This window comes from Apostichopus japonicus, chromosome 13 (genome assembly GCF_037975245.1).
Source record: "Apostichopus japonicus isolate 1M-3 chromosome 13, ASM3797524v1, whole genome shotgun sequence".
In the NCBI taxonomy this organism is placed as follows: domain Eukaryota; kingdom Metazoa; phylum Echinodermata; class Holothuroidea; order Aspidochirotida; family Stichopodidae; genus Apostichopus; species Apostichopus japonicus.
In genome coordinates this window covers 18,670,939-18,691,388 of record NC_092573.1, presented here as the reverse complement: position 1 = coordinate 18,691,388, position 20,450 = coordinate 18,670,939, and the positions used below count along the sequence as shown (strand labels likewise).

The 20,450-nt window shown below is 37.9% G+C and overlaps 2 protein-coding genes across 3 annotated transcripts; both read left to right on the top strand.

Moving 5' to 3' along the window:
- The first annotated feature begins 1,178 nt into the window (after nt 1-1,178).
- On the top strand, nt 1,179-12,415 carry LOC139978171 (proteasome subunit alpha type-4-like). Its single transcript, XM_071988092.1, has 8 exons — nt 1,179-1,336; nt 6,336-6,378; nt 6,775-6,937; nt 7,813-7,890; nt 8,323-8,411; nt 9,129-9,259; nt 10,036-10,159; nt 10,731-12,415. Exons 1-8 carry the CDS (start codon nt 1,334-1,336, stop codon nt 10,874-10,876), a joined length of 777 nt encoding a protein of 258 aa, XP_071844193.1. The 5' UTR covers nt 1,179-1,333; the 3' UTR covers nt 10,877-12,415.
- Nucleotides 12,416-13,814: 1,399 nt separating this feature from the next.
- Nucleotides 13,815-20,154, top strand: LOC139978169 (uncharacterized). Of its 2 annotated transcripts, none has more exons than XM_071988090.1 (2): nt 13,815-13,918; nt 14,084-20,154. In XM_071988090.1, the coding sequence occupies exon 2, from the start codon at nt 14,275-14,277 to the stop codon at nt 19,534-19,536; it is 5,262 nt and encodes a 1,753-aa protein (XP_071844191.1). In that variant the 5' UTR covers nt 13,815-13,918; nt 14,084-14,274; the 3' UTR covers nt 19,537-20,154. The 2 variants fall into 2 exon arrangements, 1 of the variants encoding a protein (XP_071844191.1); XR_011796915.1 differs by lacking the exon at nt 13,815-13,918 and having other exon boundaries at nt 13,925-19,888; nt 20,054-20,154.
- Nucleotides 20,155-20,450: the final 296 nt, after the last annotated feature.

Below are 20,450 nucleotides of genomic sequence, written 5' to 3'. Positions count from 1 at the left end.
TCCGCCCCTCCATATTTTTCACCGGGGGGGGGGCTGGCGCCCCCCAGCCCCCCGGTTCCTACGCCCTTGCTGCTTTTCATATGAATTTGACAGAACATGTTTCAGTTGAGTTATTAGATTTTATAAAGAACGGGATTAATAAACATTAACATTAATGTATGAACTGTTGTGCCGACGTCATCATCAATTAAGCTTTAATGGAGCAGCCCATAGGTTGAGCATCATTTTAAATCTGAATAAAGTTTCTCTTGAACTGACATATCAAGACTAAAATTCTGGCCAAAATCATCAGTTAAATTACCTTTAGTGACCTTATAGGTTCCATGTTTTTAACATATAAGTCATTGGTGCATTGCTTCTGAAGGAATTCAGTTTCAGTATATTCAAAGTCCATATGTTGTCCGTCGGAGGTCAACTGCACGTCACGTGATGTAGGGTGAGGCGTATAGGCTATGTACCGCATATCTAAAAAAAACAAAACATGTCTTATAGCTACGAAGGTTTCTTCTATAACGATTCGGTAAGTGACTTGCTCGGGAATCATATCCGACTTGATATCGTCAAGGATGTAAACTACTCTTAGATCCTCTCCTATATTATTACGTTTTGGAGAAATTTGTTTCCACACTGATATTGTTGTAAGCTCCAGGTCAATGCATGTTTAGCTGCCAATGGTCTATTTATTACGGAAGTTCATCAAAATTAAAATCGTGTTTTGACATAGGCCTATCCGGTTCGTCTGTGGATAAATGATTGAAAGAAGGAAAGAAGAAAAAGATATTTTCAACTCAATTGCCCTGACGACATCATTCACTCTGCTGTTACCAGATGCAATTACGAAATATCACCAAAATCCACAATACTAAACACACCTTCACAAAACGTAATAATCTAAGGAATTTGGATTTGACAAAAAGATGCAGGACATTCTCAGCAACTTAACTAAGCATCCAGCTTCAGCCACCGGAATATCCTTTTGATGGTTTGACGAGTTTCTTGCTTGTTTCATGTTTTGATATCATTTTGTACTTGGTTTTGATAGATTGTTTGATTTCAGGATATATGCATATCAAAATAGAAGTACGAAACCTTATTTATTGCCTTCTTTAATTCTCATTCGGCGTTCTACAGTATAAAGAAGATTCACTATGGATTTTGTTTGGTCATGCTGTATCGCACAGAAATGTCTGAGTTGTGTACCAAAATGCTTCGCACAACTGCACCACTCTGCACAGCAGCATACTGTTAGAATTGCGAACAGTTTGGTTATTCTAAGAGGTCAAGAAACGTTGTTTTTACCGTACACTCGCTTGTATTCTACACTTGCTGTAAAATGGTAAGTCACGATAAGCTTTCTGATTCCTTATCCTATACCTGAGACATAAACAAAAAGTTTGAGTATTTCAAAAGTGAGAACCATTTCTTAAATGATCCTATTATTCTAACTTATACCTAGCCTAACGTTAAGCCAAACCTAGACCTAGGCTTGCCTACATTACAGTACGCTAGGCCTAATGTTATAGGATCGTTTTATATCACTCTGACGCCGAGCAAGAAGTCATTTCAAGTAGGTTCCAATTTGCAGTAATTAATGAGTGTATGCTAGTCCCAACGTAGCTAATGTTCTCGTAGAATGGTCTTTCAGTTTTAGCCAAATCATCATAAATTCTTCATTGCTACTGCTAGGCCTAGTCGAGTGTTTTATAAAATCGTGGGCTAATGTTGTGTTGTTAAGTAATGGTTACCACTTTTGTAAATATTGTGAAGGGTAGTCTTCTGAAAAGCTGATACTAGCTTTACAACACAGAAGACACCCAGAAAAAGAAGAGAGAAGAGAAATAAAAATTGAAAATAATGATAAAAATATATATATGTTGCAGTTACCACTAATTCATCATTAATAAGAAATAATATTCTTTAATAATTCATTTTCTAAATATGGAGCTTGATTTCTTAGGTTTTAAAGCATTTGACAGTTGAGTTTCATGTTTTCATTGCAAGGTTTCTTAGGCTTAACATACCAGTATGTGTATAATGTGAGATATAATGTGCGTCTGTAGCAGTTCTTGTACTATTATGATCATTGAACTCTCTGTTACTTTTTATAACAATACAGAAACTGTTTGGTAATAATCCATTCCAAAAGCCTTGTTTGTAAATGTTGCAATATTGACTGCAACTATAATGTACAATGATCTAGAGCCCATTGACTGAGCCTTTTGTACCATTTTAATGGTTACTCTTTCCTTATATTTTGATATTATAAGTTTTGACCCCCCCCCCCCTTCTATCCTCTTTTTTTTCAATTTATTGGTAGAAACCTTGGTTAGGAATTGTTGATTTTGTGGTAATCTTGAATCTTAGATATATGGGTCATTCCATGTCAAATCAACCAGTGGTCCCCAGGTGACCCTCTCAGATTTAGATGAAACTTCACCATAATGATTGAGTATGTCCCAAATGAACACACACAAAAAATTAGAATCATACTCCATATCGTTTTCGAGATATGGCCTGTTGAAATTTGGTTGTGTGGCCATTTTGCTCGTTTGCGATTCGCAAAAAGTGACTTTTGTGATATTTTCCGACTTTGAAAGCTCATAATTCAGTCTTTGTACCAGGTAGAGAGCTCAAATGTGGTATTCTATCTTAATTCTTGCCAAATTTCATGAATCTGCACTCAATTTAACTGTATCTCCTATATTTTTCTGGTTATGATCACCCAAAGTAGGCACTTTATTCTGTCAAAAATGTTTTTTGTGATTTTTAAGGTCACCCTGTGCCCACATGAGAGATCACATGAGAGATCACATGAATCCTATATTCCTTGGGTATTATCTATGGTTGCATGTCTATACCCATAAGCAATTATAAGCCCACCAATGCTTTAATTAAGAAATGGCATGGACCCAAAGTTGGCTCCAGCCAGAAAAAGGTAAAAAAGACCCCGCCCTTCTTGACCCCGGTTGACCCCGCGATCAATTGAAACATTTATTGAAATTTACACCAGTTAAATACATATATAATATCTACTTGTACATCAAATTTCAGCTTTGGCACTCAACTCCTTCATGGTATGGTGGCAATTTGAATATTAGACGTTTTTGGCACATTTTTTAACAACTCTGTACACTAAGTTAATACTGTATCATACAGTGTATTTCAAGTTTGAAGCTTGTGTAAAGTATTTTTTGAAGTTGGAAAAAAAATTGATTTTATTATTGTTTTTAGAAATGGGTTGATGATGCATACATGTATTCCACTGCAATAAATAATCACTTCAGTTAACCCTCCAATAAGCTGGTCCCTCATACCTGTAGTGCCTCAAAATCTCCCATAACACACGACACAATTTGGAGCCTTTAATATAGTAGTATACAGTACTGTTGTAGAGTTTCACTTGAAACATGGATTAAACCACACAATACAATTTAAATCTGCCAGTACTTAAAAGAATAGTCCAGGTCAAAATAACATAATCCAAGCATTCTGGTGAAATTTGCATTCAATTCCCATGTACCTTTTTTGAGATATTGACAGTTGAAGTTGCCACCTTTGACCCACTAAAAGTGAACTTGGAGCAAACAGGTTTGACGTCATTGTTGCACTATGATAAGTAAAGTTATTTTTTTCTTTAAAATTTATGTCTAATTTTATACTCCACAATTGGATGCATCCGTAATGTTAATGTACCATAGGTATTGGTATTTTATAATCTTCACATCCCCTTTAGACAAACTAGTAACCCTATCTAATCAAGGTCAAATCAATAGACTGAAAAATACAGAAAAAAGAAACATTATTTGTCAGTGTGCAACTGTGACATCACACCTGTTTGCTTCAAGTTCACTTTGGTAGAATATCAGATACCTTCAACTGTCAATATCTCAAAAACAGAACATAGGAATTGAATGCAAATTTCACCAGAATGCTTAGATTATGTTTATTTTCAACATATATTTCATAATAATCACATTCAGTTCCCCCAACCCACTAGTTTGACCTCAACCAATCAGATATGCAGGTTTAGTTTGGAGCCGTTGCTAAATATAGATTCAAAAACGTCGAGTTGGTAACTTGGTACAAAGAGCAAGCTGGTACTCTAACAACTCCCTGGTTCAACTGCCATAGACAATCTACACAAATCAAGCATGGTGTTGTATTACATATCGATCAAATAGGTTCGTAGCTTTTAAATATTCATATTATTGGTGAGGTTTATTGGATCCAAACGGAAAATATCTTCGAGAAATACAAAGTTGAAAGTTGTAAAGTTTTCGACTTTTATGCCACCATTTGGAAGTAAGATTTAAATAGATAAGCTAGTTATGTATGTTGTTATGGCATTATGGAATCAGTGAGGTTGAAAAAAACCATAGAAAAGGACAAAATACTGCTTTAACCTAACCCAGTCCCCTTTTTTTCCCCCTCATGCTATACAAACACTGGTAAATCATTTGTATAAACCTTTTGAACAATATCACCTGTGTGTCACATGTAGACACTACATTCAAGAACAATACTACCAGTGTGTCACGTGCAGACACCACCATAAACTATAGCAGGAATACGATCTCATCACATTTTTATACCCATTGATGTTGGAAAGATTGAGAAGCTGCAACTCTCCAATGACCAACCACTGCAAAATTGTGCCCATTAGAATCCATGCAGAAGAGAGAGAATCCATTTCTGCTAATATTCAACCTCAGGCTGACACGAAAGAGTACCAACCAAGCGTTACATCGCTGGAATGTATGACAATGAGTGGTACATTGGTATATAGTGGAAATTTCAGAGGAAGAAAATGATGTCTCTGTGAAGTTAATGAAACGAACCAAGAACTCCAATGCACTTTCTTGACCACAAAACACCCACAATAATTGTTGGATACCATTCTAAGCTATTATTTGTGTCATCAGTGCTCCAGAGTTTCAGGGACATGGAGGCCGCCAGTACACTCTCCCTCATGAAGACTTAAAAGACCATTCCAGCCAAACTGCAAGCATTCATCAAGTAAACAAATTAAAGTGTGCTAACTTGTATATAGCCACACTGCAAGCATTCATCAAGTAAATGGAATTAAAGTGTGCTAACTGCTAAACTTGTTTTACTTGTATATGAACATCCATGTGTGGTAAGACATTGAAGCATTTCAATGACATTTCTTATGATCCCAGGACTGGCCTCTTGAGAGTTGTGACAGTACATAAGTAATTTAAATGTGCGTGAATCGTTAATGATGTGATTAAATGTCACTAATTTGACCTAAAACAATTTGTTTTGTTACATTTTGATTCAGCTGACTGAAACGAGGATACAATGATCATATCACTCATTCTTATACTATGATTACATGACAAGTATAGAAGCTTGAGATTAAAAAATATGCGAAAAACGTCTAATATTCAAATTGCCACCATACCATGAAGGAGTTGAGTGCCAAAGCTGAAATTTGATGTACAAGTAGATATAATATATATATTTAACTGGTGTAAATTTCAATAAATGTTTCAATTGATCGCGGGGTCAACCGGGATCAAGAAGGGTGGGGTCTTTTTGACCTTTTTCTGGCTGGAGCCAACTTTGGGCCCATGCCATTTCTTAATTAATGCATTGGTGGGCTTATAATTGCTTATGGGTATAGACATGCAACCATAGATAATACCCAAGGAATATAGGATTCATGTGACCTCTCATGTGGGCACAGGGTGACCTTAAAAATCACAAAAAACATTTTTGACAGAATAAAGTGCCTAGTTTGGTTGATCATAACCAGAAAAATAAAGGAGATACAGTTAAATTGAGTGCAGATTCATGAAATTTGGCAAGAAGTAAGATAGAATACCAAATGTGAGCTCTCTACCTGGTACAAAGACTGAATTATGAGCTTTCAAAGTCGGAAAATATCACAAAAGTCACTTTTTGCGAATCGCAAATGAGCAAAATGGCCACAACGACCAAATTTCAACAGGCCATATCTCGAAAACGATATGGAGTATGATTTTAATTTTTTGTGTGTGTTCATTTGGGACATACTCAATCATTCTGATGAAGTTTCATCTAAATCTGAGAGGGTCACCTGGGAACTTTTCAGAAAATTGGTTGATTTGAGGCGGAATGACCCATATGTTTTTACAAAGTGTCATCTCACAACAACCACCATTGGTTTAAATCACAAATGGTTATTGGTGTGATTGAACAAATAATTTTTGATGTCAGTGCCCTTATGCACTAAAAAAACTGAAATTTCATTGTTCTCAGTTTTTACAAATTATTAAAACAGTGCTAAGTTCTCTTGGTTACAACAATCTTCCTTGCTTTTTTATCCTCAGTCTCGAAGATATGACTCTAGGACGACAATATTCTCGCCAGAAGGTATCGTACTTTAGTTGTAACTTAAATGTGGAGAGTCAAGTTTAAATGACTTTTGTCTTGCACTGCAGAAATGATGTGACTCTTGCTATAAGTATTGTGCATTAATGGCACTCAACCTTTCCTCGTCTTTTAGGGATATATGACATACTGTTCACTAAATTCTGCCTCAAGTGATCCTTTAAAAACCATTATAAATTTATGTAATAGCATCATATGGTATTGTGGCTTTTGGTTACAAGCATGATTTGACCCCTAGGTTGTTTGACTCAAATATTGGAAAGGAATTTGTTCCCAATCTGCTTTGAGAGCCAATGCAGCACCCACAAGTTCATTATGATAATTGAGACGAAAGCTTAGATTCTCAATGTATAAAATAATCTTTGTGACTATCTTCAGGGCGACTTTATCAAGTTGAATATGCCATGGAGGCTATCGGACATGCCGGTACATCTCTTGGAATCCTTGCCTCAGATGGTGTCCTACTTGCAGCTGAGAGAAGAAACACACACAAACTCCTAGATGAAGTGGTATTCTCGGACAAAATTTACAAACTTAACGAGTAAGTTAGTTTTTACATGTGAATTTGCTTTAATATTAGGAAAAAGTTTTACTAGTGCATACATTCAACATAGCAATTTCTGAATTCTTTTATTTTTGTTCATGTTAAGATAATGACATACTATGATTCTGTGAGAATATTTCCTATACATGTTTTCATGAATGTAGCAAAATTCACCCAAATTATAGAGTATTTAATACGATATAGAGAATAATTAAGTATTTCCATTTTGTGTTCATAGCATTTTTTCAGGTTTAATGAATTTTATTTCTCATAAAATACCTAAATAGTTACCTTCAGTGTCCAAATATGTTATATATTTAATTTCATGTGTGTAGCAGTTTGACTATTTTGTATAGCATTACTTGCGATGGGATACCGGATAAATGATTCCCTGTGATACCCAGCTTAATTCTTCATGTTGTCAAATCTGTTGACAGGTATACAGAAGTTTGACTTCTTGAAATTGCTCATAGTATTTAGGGTAGTTAATATGTATACATATATATATAGGAGTCTTTAGTGTGAACTTTTATGTTTGTGACAGTAAAAAAAGAACCGTTTCTTTCAGTAAAGTGAAAATAAAACATATCTTTAGTATGTTTCATTTTCAATCTTTCCCAAAATATGTCAAGCAAACAAGATGAAAGATAACTAACTTATTACCATACAGTATATTCACCATATTTTCAACCTCATTCTTGGTGTGTTTAATATTTATTTAGTATAGAGCTTCAATAACAATACTTCATCAGTTTTGTGACCCTGTATCCTATTGGAATGTGATAGTTGCTCATACTCCCTCCCCCCCCTAAAAAAAAGTCCCTCACTCTCTAGCAAGTATTTGTGGTAAAATGAATTTTGTTTCTTTTCAGTGATATGGCATGCAGTGTTTCAGGTATTACATCAGATGCTAATGTCCTCACAAATGAACTCAGGGTCATAGCGCAAAGGTGAGATATTTCATTTCTGTCTTTGTCTCCCTTTTTATCTGCAAAGTAAGGTTGATAGGACAGTATGAATCATCAATGGAAAAGATTCAGAGGTTTGCATTGAAAATAAAAACATGTTACATTTGCATTTGTGGGACTCGAAACTTCTACATTTAAGAAATAAGCTTTTTGTCTCTTGTGATTGGTAACATCCATTCAGATTTGCAATTTAGCAATAGAGGCCACGTCTATATTGCGAACAGTTACAATTTTCATACCTACAATATGTAGCATAACATGACAGTATGTCTTCATTGGTGTGTAGGCTTTATAGTAAGTTTTCATTTCAATCCATCCAAATAGTAAGAATATTTGGGAAATTTTACAGTTAACTCAGTGGTTGTTTGACACAAATAGCAATTAACTATCATCTGATATATTTGTTCTTCTCAGGCATCTATTGCAGTACCAAGAGTCCATTCCATGTGAACAACTTGTCAGTATACTTTGTGACACTAAGCAGTTTTACACTCAGGCTGGAGGTAACTAATGAGCATACAAACTCCCTTTTTATCTTTACTTAACTGGTATTAACTGTACTTTGAAAGTTTATGAAGATTTACCTGGATCCATATTAAACGGTTCATTATCGTCGGATAGGTCTCGGTGAGGTTTAGGTTGGGTCATTTAATAATAATAATATTTGATTTTTATATAGCGCTTTACACCAGCGATAGGTCTCAAAGCGCTTTAGAGACGTTATATTACCCCTGGTCAATGATAACCTGTCCCAGAGACAATCCCTCCAGTCGGCAGCAGTTATATACTGCGCCTAATGACAAGTTACCTCACAGGTACCCATTTAACCCCTGGGTGGAGAGAGGCAAGTGAGATAAAGCATCTTGCCCAAGGACACAACGTAATGAACTAGGCATGAATCGAACCAGCAATCCTTGGATCACGAGTCCGACGCCTTAGCCAATTGGCCACCACGCTCTCAATGATGTTTGATGTTTCATCAAGACTCGAAGATAAGTATTGGAGTATGAGTAGAACAATGTTATGTTGGATGGATCGAATTTGATCCCTACTTTGATCTTCTTAAGACATTAAGATACAAATACTGTTACACTCTGTTGGGATCAGGTAATATCATAGTTTTCATTTGGAAGATATTGATGTGTATTGTCACATTTTTTGTACCTATTGTAGCAAACAATTTTTCTTCAACTCTGTACTTTCTCTCTCCTTTTTATTAGGAAAACGACCATTTGGTGTCTCCATTCTCTACATGGGCTGGGACAAACACTATGGCTTTCAGCTCTACCAGAGTGACCCAAGTGGAAATTATGGAGGTTGGAAGGCAACTTGTATTGGCAATAACAGTGCTGTAAGTATAACATTTGTGCAATTCAATATGCTTCCATTATTGGGATATCCTGAGCATCGTAGTGTCTGATGTTGTGTAGTTTTCTTGCGGACTGGAAGTTTACTTAGAAAAGGAATTCATAGCTGTATTTGGAACTCTTACCAACTTGTCTTCACACAAAGTAGTTTCCTTTGAGTCACCTGAGATATGAATGTTTCCAAAATGTATTCCAAAAAGTAGCACTTTTGGTTTATTTTGGGATAATTTCCTTGTATATGGTGCAAATTTTTTTAATAGAATAAAATTTAAATTCAGCAGAATACATTTCATCGATGCTAAAATTGTACACTGCATGTACCCAAGTAACTCTAGTGTTCTGTTCCATACCAAGGTCATTACATGTTTGAGTCATGCAATCAATTGGTGATGACCATTATCACATGATGGCAATAGCAACTGCAGCCCAGAGGTTTTATATGCAAATTAGACCAAATAAACTACTTTTTTTGCCAAATTTAGCATATACATTTGCAAAGCAGATGTTACATTATCAAAATGTTTGGCTGTTTTAGAAATGGGTAAAAGAAGTCCAGTTACAAAGCCCAGTGATAGTGATTCTATCAATTATTTCTATTCCCCAAGCCATTCCATTGTTTAAAACACTCAAGTCCCCAGTAGACTAATATTCATATACACAGACTTTAACTTGAGCTCTGTGTTCCAATTTGGAAAAATGTAACTAAGATAGAAAACATCCATACTGCACATTATTCATTTCACATCTTCTTTATTTACAGGCTGCAGTGTCAATGCTTAAACAAGAGTATAAAGAAGATGAAACAAAACTATCCGATGCCCTCGGTCTCGCTGTGAAGGTCTTAAGCAAAACGTTGGACATGACAAAAGTAACCCCGGAGAAATGTAAGTTGAAATTCAGATGTATTGTATGTGTTTGTCTATACCATTGTGTGTTGTTTCCTCACTTGCCAAAACCAACAGCATCGAACGTGCATCACGCCTGTGAAGATTTTCAAAGTGTCTGTCTTTCTGATGGAAGTAAATTGATAACAATTTAGATGCACCTCTTTGGGTCCCGTTTGGTTTCTGCACTTGCCAGTAACCATCTTTGCTGTACCATTTTTCTAACCTTTTTCTTCAATTCTGTGTATCGTTATCCCTTCCTTTACATATTTTTTCATTTCTCTAGGAATAATTGCACACCGACAACAAGTCGGTTATTCCCCCCTGATACTTGAATTAGTTTTGAACTATCTCTTTGAGAATCATCCATGCAAGACATAAATATGTATACTTTTCTTAAAGTTACTGCTCCATTCATTCTGCATAAAATTCTACTCTGCAAGTTTGTTATTATATGTTATTTCTCCTCCCCCGCCCCCCACCCCCCACCCCCCCACGTTAGTGTCTTGCATAAGTTGATGGCACCATTTCCCACCGTTTGTAACTACTTTCCACTGTTTCCTCCATACAGTGGAGATTGCAACCTTGACAAGAGAGAACAACAAAACCAAGATAACCATCCTTGATGCAGAAGAGGTCCAAAAATACATAACAGCTTTTGAAGCAGAAACAGCTAAGGCAGAAGCTGAAAAGAAGAAGAAAGAGGAAAAGAAATGAGAACTGAATAAAATTGTTTTTTGTTTGTAATGAAAATTTGGTCAAACTGATTCCTTCTCTAAGAATAAAATGCGGCGAAGTCCTCCTAGCCCAGACTGGACGTGGTGTCTGTATACTTTACATTCAGAAACTTCTGGCAGATAGAAAAGTTGGTATTGTCCTGTATCCTCTGAGCATAAAGCAGAGAAGAAATTGGCCTGACGTATGTGAGATGGTTGTACGATCTACCAAAGGTCCTTAAGCACTACCTTAACTTGGATCCAGCCTGTATCATTTTTTTATTTATCTTTTCCTTTGTATTAAGAGATAACATTTCTGACTTTCAGGAATTTCTAAATTTTCCATTAAAATACTCCAGTGCTACACGTCCGCATTATTAACGGCATTGGCAAACTCGATGTGAATCAGACGTAACAGGTGATGGTAATGTGGAGCAACTTAAAAAGATCTTACGTTTATCTGTCAAAGATTGACATCAAAGTAGATAATGTAGCACAATAGTCTGACAAAGGGGAAAAATCACTCATGATAAAATTGTGCATGGGCACATTGGATGACTTACTTAAACTGGTGTTCAAATAGCTTGCTGATTATGGATTTCAGACTATTGTTCTAGTTTTGTATTGCAAAACACTAGCTTTATAAAAAGTTGAACACATTCAGTGGAGATCTATCCCTTTGCAAAAGTTTAGATCTTAAATTTTTGTCCCTTTGTTGTTCAATTAAGCCATAATGCATAATTTCTTTCAAAGAACATTGTGGATATTTTGTGGACTGAATATTCTTAATACTTTTACTTCTGTTTCTGCATTGATTATTCAGTTGTATCAAAGCAGGAGTCATGACAAGATCATTGCCTTAATAATACATCATGTATCAGTTAGTTAATTATATTGTAACTGATGTAGAAAACTACCATCAATTTTGGAATGACTCTTTGTATCAGCTTGGCAAGTTTGGAAGAGGCTACCATATGAAAACTTAATTTGGTGCAAGAAATTGGGTCAATCTTCTTGGAAACATCAAATCTTGTGTGACTCTAAAGAATATAAGGAAACTTTGTGTGTTTTGTGTGTTTCACAAAGGATTTGAAGTGAACTGTTTGACCCAAGTGCAAATTTGGGAAGGAAGAAATAGACCACTGGTGTGAATTTTAGTAAGTGGGGTTGGAGGTCATATTTGGCATATATCAATTAAATACCATTTGATTGTTTTGTCCATAAATACTTCACTTGTTAAGATTCTTTTGTATTTGTTGAGAATTTAGATGAAGGTTGATCTTTTAATCAGAGCGAAGTCATGCAATCGGTGGGGTCAGTTGTGGTGTTATGATACCGTATATGTATCACTTGTCAGTAGCTAGCTGCACACTAGCTGGGAAATGAAAGATTGCAGTTGACAAAGATTCCATTCACTGTCATCAAATTCCAAAAGTTATAGGGGGATCCGATACTACTCATTCTGTTTTTTGGTAACATGTATTAAGAAGATCTGACAGATATTTCTTTGTGAATAAAAGCTTCATAACGAGCTTAATTATATTTTGTGTAAGTCCATTTCTTTTCTAGAATAAACTGTAGTTGGAAGGGGTTAGAGGAGGGGGAGTTTTTCAGTAAAAGACTAAAATTGGAAGGTTTCTATGGGACAAATCTCCTTGAATGTCACTATTATTGCCTCCAAATATGTTATAAAATAAGTCAAATGATGATCACTCGTGTTGAATCTTTAACAAAAATTTTACAAGCCACCCCTCAATGCCTCTTTGTTTTACCCAAAAGCCTTGTCATATCTCATACACTCCACAATATCTGAGAATGATTTGACAACCGTCTTGCAAAGTACTTTTGAAAACTGACATGTTATTAGTGAGATCCCTTTTGAAGTAAGGTTAACACTGACATCAGCACTTGTTTTTGCTTAAGCCTGAATAGCACCATAAGCAGCATACACTTTCTAGAAACGGTCTATGTCGTCAACTAGGCTTGTAGGACCCAAATTTGTAGAATACTGTCAGCACCTGTTAATTCTGAAAATGTTGAAAATGACTGACCGATTTCAAACACTTCATCACATCCTGTGGGTAAGATTTTCAAATGACCTACGCTGCTGAGGTGCCCACACCTTCCCCACACCCTGCGTAGGCTACTACATACTCCTACAGTAGTGGTTTTGAAGGTCTTTGCATTTGCTGAAGAACTAGTTCCGTAGTCATCCTTTTGTATCCATTCATATTCGGACTCCAACTGTCGGTTACTCCATTTTCACATCACCTTTGGTTACGCTGCTGCCACAGTTTGTAACAGTCACTTGTTTCTGAATCTCTGACAGACCAATTATTTACTGACAGTGATATGTTCATCAGTTGATAATCTTCTTTCCACAGTTTTGTATGCCCTTTGTCAAAGTCAATTGCACATGATACCTTAAAGGCATTGAAGACTCGCCCCAAACTGTGTGCGGCCATCTGAAAAAGTTAACTTTCTGTTGCTTGCAAGTGACGTTTTGTTCGTGTCGCTACATAATGCAGACAGTAATGAAACGTGATACCTTGTTATCTTTAGCTGGACCTGAGAAGTCCATCGCTGTATCGTTTATACACTGTGCTGTGGGTATTGACCGCAGCTGTATGTACTGACTGTACACTAGTGCCTAATTACCGACGGTAGCAAGCTGTGTGTGTATTTTCTGGAATCGATGGTGGTGTCTAACACTTCTGTTACACCTCATTCGAAACTAGGTCAGATTACCGGCATTAGACGTATCTTTTTGTGTGAGTCTCCACACCCTTTAAAACCTGCCTGTAAACGCGCTCACACGATGTGTTGTTTGTGTATTGTTACGGAGTGTGCGTCATGTAAAGTTGCAGTGCTACTGCGCGTGTGCGTGTTTGTGCGAGTGTGCGTGCGTGCGTGAGTATGTGTTTGAAATTTGTTGTTTTCGTTGGTTCTGTCTTTACGTTCATTTACCGTAATTTGAGTTCAGTCGATATCAAGAATGTATTGAAGCAAGAAGCATTTTCCAGTGTTAAACCAAAGATTTTATGTAAGTTGTGTTTTTATTGATATAACGTTGTATATTTGTTGCATACATGATTATTTATTCTGTATGATTTGGATTTATGTATTTATCCTTCAATAATTGACTTATTCATTAATCGATTTCCTGATTGTTTAATTACAAACGTATGTTTCGTTTTTATTTATTTAGTTACCAGATTGACAGATTGACAGATTAGCAGATTAACAGATTAAAAGATTACCAGATAGTTACCAGATATCAAAGCTAATAAACCACGAATCGACTCAACATTTCTTCTGCGTTGAATAATCTTTGGATTACAGGAATACGGCCTAAAGAAATCTATATTGATTTACAGTAAATAAAATCTATAATTGAAGATGTCAACGGACGAGGCCCTTACGATGAAGACGCTGTTAATACGGCGCAGGAATAAGAAGGGGACCTTGACTAGAGCGATTAATTCTATTTCTACTCTCATTAGAGAGGACGCAGGAATAGACTCTGTGAAGGAACTCTTAGAGAAAGCGAATAAAAATTTAGAAGCAATAGAAGAGGCCCACCAAGCTGTGATTGAAAAGCTTTTGGAAGAAGATAAGTTTATTTTGGAAGAAGAATGGATGGCGGACGTAGTCAGCAAGTTCATCGCCGTAAAGATCGAAGTCGAGAGGTATGTAGACCTCAGCAGAAAAGGGCCCGAGAGGATCTCAGAAGCTCCCGAAGGCGACGAGGAAAAGAGGTTAACCGACAATGATGATAACGGTATTTTTACTAAGCATAGTAACGTTAGTCATTGTGTTAGCTCTAAGGAAGTTAATGATATTACCGATGGTAATAATAGTAACGTAGACATGAAGAATGGTGAAGGTCTTCCACATTTAAGTTCAAATAGGTATAGTTCTAGTTGTGATTCCAACTATGTATTCGGGTTTAACGAACTCAAATTGGCATTAGAGTTACCGAAGGCTGAGGTATTTGAGTTTAATGGAGACCCCACAGATTATTGGTACTTCATAACCAATTTCGAAGTTAACGTGGCAAGTAAATTGAGCGGTGATGCCGCGCGTTTGCAGTATTTGCTGCAGCTATGTAAAGGTAAAGCGCGTTTCTGCATCGAAAGTTGCGCGCTTCTAGGTGACGAAGGTTACGAAAGCGCGAAGGCAATTTTGAAACGTCAATTTGGTCAACCGCATCTGATTCTGAATTCTTTGATGAGTAAATTGGTTAATCGCAAAACGATTAAGGCTAATGACGGAGAAAGCTTGTGGAAGCTCATATCCGAAATGCAGAGGTGTTACGTTACCTTAACTCAGATGGGGTATGTAAATGACCTAAATTCAACAAGTAACCTTCTTAAGATTCACAGTTTGTTACCTGTTTATCTTCAAACTGGGTGGGCAAATGTCGCCCAAAAGATACATGAGAGTAGAGAACCAGAATTTAATGACCTTCTATCGTATCTGACAGGTCAAGCTGAAATTTCGTCTAACATGTTTGGTAGGAATATAGGTAAGTCGAGTAGCGTGGTGAGTGACGAGAAACCTCGCGTGAAATCTAATTTTATGAAAGGTAGATCTCTTAAGTGTTTTGCCTGTGATGATGATCATAGGATTTTTGACTGTGAGTCGTTCTGCAACATGAGTTACAACCAGAGGCTAGACATTGTTAGGACAAAGAGGTTGTGTTTTAGGTGTCTATTTCCTGGTCATTCGGTGGCTAAATGTAGAAGGGATACCGTTTGCACGTTCTGTCAGTCTAACAAACACAATGATCTACTTCATCCTCCACCCAATCAAGAGAATATCTCTGTTATGTCAAACACCGCTGTTTGTGGTAGTAACGTTTTCTTGAGAATTCTGCCGGTTACAGTGACCGGTAACAATGGTAATCGAGTGCATACCCTGGCTATTTTGGACAGTGGGTCAGACACTACTCTGTGTTCAGAATCCCTTAGGAAGAAGTTGGGTGTAAAGGGAAAACCGACGTCTTACACGTCTTCGACGGTTAACGGAGTCGAACCTAAGATCGGTTCAACATTTGATATTACCGTTAAAGGGGAGAATGAAAGTAATGATTTGTCAATAACTGCTCTTTCTGTTCCAAAACTACCCAATAGTGATGATAGTGTCCCCTCTGCTCGTGACCTCAACCGGTGGCAACATTTGAAACTTATTCCCTGGGGGGATATCTCAAGATACAACCTTGATCTACTAATAGGGGCGGATGTTCCCGAAGCATTTTGGGTTATGGATGAGAGGCGTGGTGGAACGGGGGATCCGTATGGAGTAAAGACACCCCTTGGTTGGTCTGTTATGGGTCCTACAGGTTTCAGTGGTCGTAGCGATAGAAAGAACATCCATCGTATATCTTGTTGCTCGAATGGAGAGATCTTAAGTTTACTTAAAAGTTCTTGGTCTGTAGACGATGCGAGTATTGGTGAAGGTGATTCTGTCCAAGACAAGAGAGCCAAAGGTATATTAGAATCTACTGCCTCACTTACTAGTGAAGGTCACTACCAGATAGGACTTCTGTGGAAGGACGATTACCATTTCTTACCTTCCAATAAACCGTTAGCTGAATCACGTCTAAGAAACATAAAACGTAAGCTATTAAGAGACAATGTAATGCGTCAAAAGTATACAGAAACCGTAGAAGGTTACATTGCGAAAGGTTATGCCGAACGGGTTCAAGGTGAAGGTAAGGCTGGTAATGTTTGGTATCTGCCTCACCATCCAGTTGTTCATCCCCACAAAGACAAGGTCAGAGTAGTCTATGATTGTGCAGCGAAGTGGAGGGATACTTCATTAAACTCGTGTTTATTGAAAGGCCCAGACACGATAAACAGTCTCGTGGGTGTTCTCCACAGATTTAGGCAGCAGCGAATTGCACTAGTTGCTGACGTAGAGGCAATGTTTCACCAAGTGCAGGTGATAAGCGAAGACCGCGATGTCTTCAGGTTCTTGTGGTGGCCTGGCGGTAATCTAGAAAGTGAACCGCTTGAATATAGAATGACGGTGCATCTCTTTGGTGCCACGTCAAGTCCAGCTTGCGCCGGCTATGCGTTACAGCGTACGGCCAGGGACAACGAGTTACATAATCAGGACATTGTAGGTAAGAAAGCCATTCAGTTCATAAGGAACAACTTTTATGTAGACGATCTTCTGGCTTCAGTCGATGATCCAACTGTTGCAATAGAAGTTGTGGAACGCATTAGAAGTATTTTAAGTAAGGGCGGCTTTAGACTCACGAAGTGGGTTAGTAACGATCGTGCCGTTCTCCAAAGCATCCCAGAGTCCGAAAGAGCTCCAAATTTACGTAATAGCCTGGAGACTCTTCCAACTGAGCGAACACTGGGAGTGAGTTGGAATGCCGAAAATGACAATTTCCTATTCAACGTGTCGTTGCCCGACAAACCCTTTACAAGGCGAGGGTTATTGTCAATATCAAGCTCGATCTTTGACCCATTGGGTTTTGCTGCTCCCTTTGTTGTCATTGCACGGTGCCTCTTACAAGATATTTGTCGCAAAGGGTCTGATTGGGACAAACCCTTGACGGACGAAGAACTTGTGACATGGAAGAAGTGGCTTCAAAATGTTCCTCTTCTTTCATCTATACAGATCCCTCGTTGGCTACAGTTAGATAACGCACAGCGCGTCCAGCTTCACGTGTTTTGTGACGCATCTCAGAGAGGATATGCTGCAGTGGCATATCTCCGCGTGATAGGTGCTGACAGTGAAGCAAGCTGCTCATTCATTCAAGGAAAGGCCAAAGTCAGCCCAATGAAGCCCGTGTCTATTCCTAGGCTCGAGTTAATGGGCGCGGTTCTTGCAGTGACGTTGTACACGTCGATCAAACAAGAGATTAGGTTTGATCTCGATGATGTTATATTTTGGACGGACTCAATGATTGTCCTTGGGTACATTCGCAACGAGGATAAGCGGTTTAAAACCTTCGTTGCGAACCGAGTGTCCAAGATTCATGATTTGTCCTCTCCAAATCAATGGAGACATGTAGGCTCCAAAGAAAACCCAGCCGATGATGGCTCGAGGGGTACGTATGATTTAGGAACGTGGCTCTCCGGCCCAAGTTTCCTTTCGAAGAAAGAAAGCGCATGGCCTTCACTGAAACATGATGATATTGATTTGTCTGGAGACACAGATATAGGAAAGTCTGTTGTTCTTAATGTAACTACTTTAGTTAATGATATTTTTTCTGAGCAGTTAATCTCCAGGTTTTCATCGTGGACCAAGTTAGTCAAGGTGTTAGCTTGGGTCTTTCGCTTTGTTAATAAGTGTAGAGGTTCATTGGCAGCAAGTGGCATAAATCTGTCTGTATCAGAAATCGAAGCGAGTGAAACTACCATAATTTCGTGGGTCCAAAAATCGGCGTTTAAATCCTGGCAGCGTGACCAGCGATTATTTAAACTCAAACCCATTCTTCTTGGGAATGTACTTAGAGCAGGGGGTCGTCTCGACAATGCTGATTTGGGAAATGACGTTAAGCACCCAATTATCTTGCCCCCTAGGGGAGCAGTAGTCACACTCATTATTAGATATTATCATGAGTCGGTAGGTCATGGTGGTTTGGCCATGACGTTAAGTGCCATTCGGCAAAAGTTTTGGCTACTGAATGGTCGAACAGCAGTGAAGAGTGTAGTAAGTAAGTGCGTTATTTGTTGTAAGATCCTTGCACGGCCTTCTTGTCAGATAATGGCCGCATTGCCTTCGGAGAGAGTCTCCTCTGACAAACCTCCTTTTAGTTTTGTCGGCGTGGACTATTTTGGGCCATTCGAAGCGAAAAGAGGTCGCTCGACCGTAAAGAGGTTCGGTTGCATTTTTACTTGCTTGTCCTCCAGAGCTGTTCATTTGGAAGTTTGTGAATCTCTGGATGCTGATTCCTTCCTTAATGCTTTCAGACGTTTTGTAGCAAGAAGAGGTCAGCCAGTTAAGATTTTTAGCGACAACGGCTCTAATTTCCAAGCTGGCGAGAAAGAGTTGAGAAATGCCTTTAAAGCTATGAATAAAGATGATGTAGAAGCCTTTTTTCATAGTAAAGGTTGTGAGTGGCACTTTAACCCTCCTACAGCCAGCCATTTCGGAGGAGCATGGGAAAGGCTTATCAGGTCGGTTAGAAGGATTCTAAGAGGCGTCCTGAGGCAGCAAACGGTCACTGATGAGGTTCTTCCTACTGTACTTGCTGAGGTTGAATCTATTCTCAACTCAAGACCTCTCACTGACTTCTCCTCAGATCCAAAAGATGAGGAGCCTCTTACTCCGAACCACCTACTTTTGATGAGACATGGGCCTGACAACCCAGTCGACGCAGGAGTCTCTTTCGGCCGTAAAAGGTGGCTTCAAGTACAGTACCTTGCTTCTTTGTTTTGGAGTAGATGGCGGAAAGAATATCTGCCTCTCCTACAAAAACGCCATAAGTGGAATTTTCCGAAAGAAAATGTTGTCATTGGGGACATAGTTCTCCTCACCGACGAAACAATTCCACGCGGAAAATGGCCTTTGGCTAGAGTCATTACAGTTTTCAAGAGTAGCGATGGGAAAGTAAGAAGCGTTGAGGTTAAGGTTCGTAATAAAATACTCAAAAGACCGATTACGAAATTGTGTATTGTAAAGAGAATGTCTGATTAGTCTCATTGTTGATTTTTCTTTGAATATATTTATTACTTTGTCTCAGTGTACTAAATTGTTTGATTGGTTGTAAATGTGTGTAAAATCCATATGATTTAACAGGGGGGAGTGTAAACGCGCTCACACGATGTGTTGTTTGTGTATTGTTACGGAGTGTGCGTCATGTAAAGTTGCAGTGCTACTGCGCGTGTGCGTGTTTGTGCGAGTGTGCGTGCGTGCGTGAGTATGTGTTTGAAATTTGTTGTTTTCGTTGGTTCTGTCTTTACGTTCATTTACCGTAATTTGAGTTCAGTCGATATCAAGAATGTATTGAAGCAAGAAGCATTTTCCAGTGTTAAACCAAAGATTTTATGTAAGTTGTGTTTTTATTGATATAACGTTGTATATTTGTTGCATACATGATTATTTATTCTGTATGATTTGGATTTATGTATTTATCCTTCAATAATTGACTTATTCATTAATCGATTTCCTGATTGTTTAATTACAAACGTATGTTTCGTTTTTATTTATTTAGTTACCAGATTGACAGATTGACAGATTAGCAGATTAACAGATTAAAAGATTACCAGATAGTTACCAGATATCAAAGCTAATAAACCACGAATCGACTCAACATTTCTTCTGCGTTGAATAATCTTTGGATTACAGGAATACGGCCTAAAGAAATCTATATTGATTTACACTGCCTGTTCGCTATTAACCCTCCTGGTCCCTTTTCATACCAATCCCAACAAAAAGTGTTAACACAAGAAATAAACATGATCTTAACTCCCAAGTTCCCTACGCTAGAAAGAATTTATATAAATATTCCTTCTTCCCCCTCACCTTGAAAGATTGGAATGCTTTGCCATCAGACATGGTGAATGCACCTAGTCTAGAATGTTTCAAAGACAAGCTAACAAACTCTGATT

Excerpts from the sequence above, each read along its gene's own strand:
- LOC139978171 (XM_071988092.1), top strand. Across the intron at positions 7,891-8,322 it reads CTCAGGGTCATAGCGCAAAG|GCATCTATTGCAGTACCAAG; the intron begins GTGAGATATTTC and ends TGTTCTTCTCAG. Across the intron at positions 10,160-10,730 it reads AAAAGTAACCCCGGAGAAAT|TGGAGATTGCAACCTTGACA; the intron begins GTAAGTTGAAAT and ends TCCTCCATACAG.
- LOC139978169 (XM_071988090.1), top strand. The coding sequence starts at position 14,275 with ATGTCAACGGACGAGGCCCTTACGATGAAGACGCTGTTAATACGGCGC.